The 7307-nt window shown below is 41.4% G+C and overlaps 1 protein-coding gene across 1 annotated transcript in view; it reads right to left on the bottom strand.

The window, feature by feature from the left end:
• The window catches only part of TDRD9 (tudor domain containing 9), a 115246-nt gene that overhangs the window by 100031 nt on the left and 7908 nt on the right, over positions 1–7307 (bottom strand). Inside the window, exons 2-4 of the mRNA XM_017505385.2 lie at positions 7146–7243; positions 4499–4720; positions 3267–3389 (exon numbers count right to left, since the gene is read on the bottom strand). Coding sequence (XP_017360874.1) covers positions 3267–3344 — 78 coding nt within the window. The 5' untranslated portion in view covers positions 3345–3389; positions 4499–4720; positions 7146–7243. The remainder of the gene's footprint in view (positions 1–3266; positions 3390–4498; positions 4721–7145; positions 7244–7307) is intronic.

The raw sequence follows: 7307 nt of genomic DNA, 5'->3' as shown, positions 1-7307 counted from the left end.
AACAGAGGCCTCAGAGGCAATGCCACACATCTACATCTACAACCATCTGATCTTTGACAAACCTGACAAAAACAAGCAATGGGGAAAGGATTCCCTGTTTAATAAATGGTGTCGGGAAAACTGGCTAGCCATGGGCAGAAAGCAGAAACTGGACCCCTTTCTGACACCTTACACTAAAATTAACTCCAGATGGATTAAAGACCTTAAACATAAGACCAACCACCATAAAAACCTTAGAAGAAAACCTAGGCAAAACCATTCAGGACATAGGCATAGGCAAGGACTTCATGACTGAAACACCAAAAGCACTGGCAACAAAAGCCAAAATAGACAAATGGGATCTAATTAAACTCCAGAACTTCTGCAGAGCAAAAGAAACAATCATAAGAGTGAACCTGCAACCAACAGAATGGGAAAAACTTTTGCAATTTACCCATCTGACAAAGGGCTAATATCTAGAATCTACAAAGAACTAAAACAGATTTACAAGAAAAAAACAAACCCATTCGAAAGTGGTCAAAGGACATGAACAGACACTTTTCAAAAGAAGACATATATGAGGCCAAAAAACATATGAAAAAATGCTCATCATCACTGGTCATTAGAGAAAGGCAAATCAAAACCACATTGAGTTACCACCTCACACCAGTTAGAATGGCGATCATTAAAAAATCTGGAGACAACTGATGCTAGAGAGGATGTGAAGAAATAGGAATACTTTTACACTGTTGGTGGGAGTGTAAATTAGTTCAACCATTGTGGAAGACAGTGTGGTGATTCCTCAAGGACCAAGAAATAGAAATTCCATTTGACCCAGCAATCCCACTACTGGGTATATACCCAAAGGATTATAAATGGTTCTATTATAAAGACACATTCACACGTATGTTCACTGCAGTACTGTTTACAATAGCAAAGACCTGGAACCAACTCAAATGCCCATCGATGATAGACTGGACAGGGAAAATGTGGCACATATATACCATGGAATACTATGTAGCCAAAAAAAACAATGAATTCATGTCCTTTGTAGGGACATGGATGAATCTGGAAACCATCGTCCCCAGCAAACTGAAAATCAAACAACACATGTTCTCACTCATAGGCAGGTGTTGAACAATGAGAATTCATGGACACAGGGAGGGGAGCATCACACACTGGGGTCTGTTGGGGGGGAATAGTGGAGGGACAGCGGGGGATAGGGAGGCTGTAGAGGGATAACATGGGGAGAAATGCCAGATATAGGTGACAGGGGAATGGAGGCAGCAAATCACATTGCCACGTATGTACCTATGCAACAATCCTGCATGATCCACACACGTATCCCAGAGCGTAAAGTGTAATGCGTAAAGCTGAGAAGTTAAACACATTATTCCATTCTAAACTGGCTGGCCATCTTCAACTTTTGTTCTTACATTTATTTTGAAATTCAAATAATCCCATATAATGCAAACGATATTACATGTAAACCTAAAACTTCGGGTAGCTGAATCCAATCCATTCATTTAGAAAGCAAATAATCATCGGAGCATGTACTAGGTGCTGACACTGCACTCGACAGTGGCAGAGCAGGAAGCTGTCGTAATGGCGCAATGGTCTTCTGTTGGTTACCACTCCCTGGTAGGGCAAGTTCTTGCAGAGAGGAGATAACTTTTGCTCAGCTATTATGGCAGAGCTTGAGAAAAGGATATAGTCAATAACACAGTACTGATGGATTTACCTGTGTCATTCAAGTATGTGTGTGCAAAGAAGGCCACGTAGACAGAGAAATTGTCACATACACAGAAAAGAAATACAGGCACTAGCAACACAGGCTCTAAACTACCCAGGGATGAACCCAACAACATCACTGGTTACTTGTGGCCTGAGCGCTGAACTTCCTTAAACTTTAGTTTCCTCTTATGTAAAGTAGGCTCAATTATACTAAAAAGCCCAATGAATAACTATTATAGCCTCCATAATGCCAACTTTTGGCAAATTATCTATTAAATCTATTTGATCTCTACCTGTTATAAAGATATTCAAAACTGCCGTAAGTCATAAAGAAAAATTCTGAACCATATTATATATCACTCTGCTTTGTAAGAAACAGTATATCATTTTCACCTTCTCCTACTCTCCCACCAAATGGCCTACAATAATTTAAAGCCAAGTGCCTGTACATAAGATCACAAACGCACTGACTCAGTTTTACCTGGAGCACATATTGTATTATTAGTTATCACACACATCAAAATAGAGTGGGAAGACACTATTCTAAACAGTTGCCCAGGCTGGGTGCCGTGGCTCACCCCTGTAATCCCAGCACTTTGGGAGGCTGAGGTGGGTGGATCACAAGGTCAGGAGTTCAAGTCCAGCCTGGTTAATATGGTTAAACCCCGTCTCTACTAAAAATACAAAAATTAGCTGGGCATGGTGGTGGGCGCCTGTAGTCCTAGCTACTCAGGAGGCTGAGGCAGGACAATCACTTGAACCCGAGAAGCAGGGGGGTTCAAGTGAGCTGAGATCACACCGCTGCACTCCAGCCTGAGCTACAGAGTGAGACTCTATCGCAAAAAAAAACAGTTGCCCAAATGGGTCTGTCTTTTTGGAGGTGGCTATTGTCTTGAGACAGAGTCAGTATGGCACAATCTCAGCTCGCTACAACCTCCACTTTCCAGATTCAAGTTATTCTCCCACCTCAGCCTCCCAAGTAGCTGGAACTACAGGCATGTGCCACCACATCCAGCTAATCTGTTTTTTGTATTTTTAGTAGAGATGGGGTTTTACCATGTTGGCCAGGCTGGTCTCAAACTCCTGATCTCAAGTTATCCACCCACCTTGGCCTCCCAGAGTACTGGGATTACAGGCATGAGCCAGTTGCCCAAATGGTTTGATTTCAGACTCTATGAAACATCTACCCTCGTCTCACAGCCTCTCACAAATCCTATTTATTTGTTAATGCCTCTAATTCCTCCAGAAATAAGTCAAGCTTCTCAGACAGAATTACTGATAAGGTTTAAAACACAAGAGTTTGAGGAAGAACCACATCCAAAGTTCCTGGTAAAGTAGTTCAAACACAACATTCCACACGAAAACACTCATGTTTAAAATATAAACAAAATCAAAAAAATATTCCATCCTTACTGAGAAAAGTCTAGAAAGTAAAACGGAAGGAAAAAATTTAAAAAGCTGAGACAGGCACAAAGACAGGGTTCACAATACTTTATGAGAGATTTTTTTAAGACAGGTAAATATGATCTTTACAAGTAGATGACATTACTTACCTCATCAATGATTATATGTGTGAATTCCATCAAACTCTTGGCGCTGACTATTTTCTGAAGCAGGACTCCAGTTGTCATATAAATTAGCCTGGTGTCCTCTGTTGCTATTTTCTCTAGCCCTACCTAAAATTGGAGATTGAAAAGGAAAGGAAAAAAAGTTATGTGCATTTTATTAATAAAAGTAAGAACGAGAATAAAAAATTATGGTATTTCAAAAGATACACAGGCTCCAAATTAAAAGTGATACCCTCAAGTCAATTATTTTCTTCTTTTTTGGGGGGGCAGGAGTTGACTTAACTAATCAAACTGCCTATAACATTTTTATGTTAAAACAATCGTGCAACAAGATATCTTCTAGATTACAAAGATGTAATTAAAAATATAAAATTATAAAAGCCATAAGCATGAGAATTCTGCTTTCCTATTCAACTGGAAAGAAATTAAAATTTATTTTCAAGAAATTATTTTTTTTTGAGACAGAGTCTCACTTTGCCACCCAAACTGCAGTGCAGTGGCACAATCTCAGCTCACTGCAATCTCTGCCTCCCAGGTTCAAGCAATTTTCATACCTCAGCCTCCCAAGTAGCTGGAATCACAGGTGTGCACGATCACACCTGGCTAATTTTTATATTTTTAGTAGAGACGGGGTTTCACCATCTTGGCCAGGCTGGTCTTGAACCCCTGACCTCATGATCCACCCACCTCAGCCTCCCAAAGTGCTGGGATTACAGGCATGAGCTACCATGCCTGGCCTTATTTTCAAGAAATTCTGGCTCACTGTTTTTTACAATTATGCCACAGTTCTCTTCTATAAGCAATTGGCTTCTTTTTTTTTTTTTTGAGATGGAGTCTCACTCTGTCGCCCAGGCTGGAGTGCAGTGACATGATCTCGACTCACTGCAACCTCTGCCCCCCAGGTTCAAATGATTCTCCTGCCTCAGCCTCCCAAGTGGCTGGAACTAAGGCATGCGCCACCATGCCCAGCTAATTTTTGTATCTTTAGTAGAGATGGAGTTTCACCATGTTGGCCAGGCTGGTCTCAAACTTCCGACCTCAGGTGATCCAACCTTTTGGCTTCCCATAGTACTGGGATTACAGGCGTGAGTCACTGCTAATTTCCAGCAGAAAATGGTCACATACTATCAACTTGCATGGAAAAAAAAATAACAAAATTAAGGAATAGACAGATGGCTGGCTCTCTTAGTCCTTCCCTCCCTCCCTCCCAGTCTCACCTGGTAGCCCACCACACCCCCCAGGGTCCAGGCACGCTCTTTACTGATCCACCTGGCGATGCTGCTTGCCCCAATCTTCCGGGGCTGGGTAACCACGATGCTGCAGTAGGCAGAGCGCTGAACATAGTGGTCCAAGATATACTGCGGGAGCTGAGTGCTTTTACCGCTTCCCGTAGTCCCATGTATAATCACCACAGAATTACTTTCTATCAAAGACAAAACCTAGAAATTTAAAAAATTCTTTCAAAATCAGCACAAAATTAACAGCAATGTAAAGTATCACCTATGTTAGTAAGTCTTTCAGGATTTATTTTTCTTTCATCCTATTTATTTGTTTATTGAGATGGAGTCTCACTCTGTTGCCCAAGCTGGAACACAGCGACGCAATCTCAGCTCACTGCAACCTCTGTCTCCTGAGTTCAAGCAATTCTAATGCCACAGCCTCTTGGGACTACAGGCACACACCACCACACCTGGCTAACTTTTGTATTTTTGGTAGAGACAGATTTCACCATGTTGGCCTGGCTAGTCTCGAACTCCTAACTTCAAGTGATGCACCCACCTTGGCCTCCCAAATTGCTGGGCTTACAGGTGTAAGCCATTGCACTGGGCCTTAAAGTTATTAATTAACCACTCTAAACACAACACAAGAGAGCAAGAAGGCAACGAACGGTTGCCAGACTTAAATGCAACTCTACCACCTATTTAACAGTGATTAGTGGCCAGGCGCAATGGCTCACGCCTATAATCCCAGCACTTTGGGAGGCCAAGGAGGAAGGATCACAAGGCCAAGAGATCAATACCATCCTGGCCAACATGGTGAAACCCTGTCTCTACTAAAACTACAAAAATTAGCTGGGCGTGGTGGCACGCGCCTTTAGTCTCAGTTACTCGGGAGACTGAGGAAGGAAAATCGGGAAGTGGAAGTTGCAGTGATCTAAGATGGCGCCACTGCACTCCAGCCTGGTGACAGAGCGAGACTCCGCCTCAAAACAAACAAACAAAAACAGTAATTAGTGATAGCTATGGAAAAACCAGGCCAGGTTAACTCCAGCTTCCTGGGTCTCAATTGCTTCTGTAAAAATGAAAATGTAAAATTGGGTTTCTATGGCTCTTACGAAGTTTCTATTATTTTAACATTTTGTAATGAATCTGCATGTAATTCTACTGAACATGAAAAAAGAGCTGTTACTACATTCAAGTGGTTTTAAAATGTCATCTTGGCCAGGCACGGTGGCTCATGCTTATAATCCCAGCACTTTGGGAGGCTGAGGTGGGCAGCTCATCTGAGGTCAGGAGTTCGAGACCAGCCTGACCAACATGGAGCAACTCTGTCTCTACTAAAAATACAAAATTAGCTGGGCATGGTGGCACGTTCCTATAATCCCAGTTACTCGGGAGGCTGAGGCAGGAGAATCGCTTGAACCTAGGAGGCAGAGGTTGTGATGAGCCAAGATCGCACCATTGCACTCCAGCCTGGGCAACAGGAGCGAAAACTCCATCTCAAAAAAAAAATGTCATCTTAAATTCTTCAGACATGTTTTTATTTATTAAATATCTGTTTATTTTTAGACAAGGCTCTAGCTCTGTCACCCAGGCTGGAAAGCAGTGGAACAATCATGGCTCACTGCAGCTTTGACCTCCTAAGTTCAAGCCATCCTGCCACTTCAGCATCCCAAGCCAGGACAACAGGCATGTGCCATCACATTCTGCTAATTTTTAGGGGGTATTTTTTTTGTAGAGATGAGGTCTTACTGTGTTGCCCAGGCTGGTCTGGAACTCCTGGCCTCAAGTGATCCTCCTGCCTCCAGGCACGTTTTAAAACAAATAACTTTCACTTTTCCACTTACAGATTATATGCAGCATTTTTAAAACTGCACTCAAATTCCTCCTCCAGGACTTCCCTACCTCCACTCTAAACTATTTAAGCTCTTATCCTTCTAACAATTGATATAGTCAGAGAATACAAATTAATTTGAAAACCGGCCTCTAATTTTTAGTTGCTTGATTTACTCTAAAGCAAAGTAAAAATTAAATTTGAAACGTTTCTGGTTTCATCTATAACTGCTTTTTCCACAAGTCTAGTTAATTAAGGTTTCAATACACTTACTTTTAACCATGCTTAATAACATGCAAGTAATTAGGAACTCAATCACTGTACTGCTACATCTGCCTGGCACTGTTAAGATAATGGTATGTCAGTGATTGATCACATTAATCAACAGGTAGAGAAAGGGACAACACTGTAAAGAAAACTCAATGGAAACACTAGGGTATGTCATTTGCTTCATAAAAGCATTTAGCAGTGAGTTTCTTTAAACAAGAAGCTCTCCTGGGGAAGACAAAGCGTTTAATTACAGATATTTTGAGGAAGGAAAGACTAGATGAACTAAATGTTAGGAGATGTACTCAGGTGAAGACAAAATAAATTAAAGCACAGATCAAAAGAAAAACCATCGATATGGTTACTACACAAAATCATCTCCAGGTAGCCCTGAGCTCACCCTCCTCTTATCTACCACAGAGCCTTGTATACCACAGAAGTGTCCACCTGGCAACTGGTAACTTTCAAATTAGAAACCAAAGGTATTGGGCCTCAGACATGTATTCAAACAGCAAAATTACAGTATAACAAAAACAATTTTACCTCTTCCTTACATCGATTTATAGGCAAATCAGGATATTTGTAAGTTGTCCCTGGGATACACGTCACATTGCTTAATTTAGCCAAAGAAGACCTTGGACCTAGATTAAGACAAAACAAACAAGCATAATACTATTTTTCATCTGGAAAAAAGATAAATAACTC

The sequence above is a fragment of the Cebus imitator genome, unplaced genomic scaffold (genome assembly GCF_001604975.1).
Source record: "Cebus imitator isolate Cc_AM_T3 unplaced genomic scaffold, Cebus_imitator-1.0 Scaffold338, whole genome shotgun sequence".
Lineage (NCBI taxonomy): Eukaryota > Metazoa > Chordata > Mammalia > Primates > Cebidae > Cebus > Cebus imitator.
The sequence above is the reverse complement of the archived record's forward strand: the minus strand, read 5'-3'. Positions and strand labels throughout refer to the sequence as shown.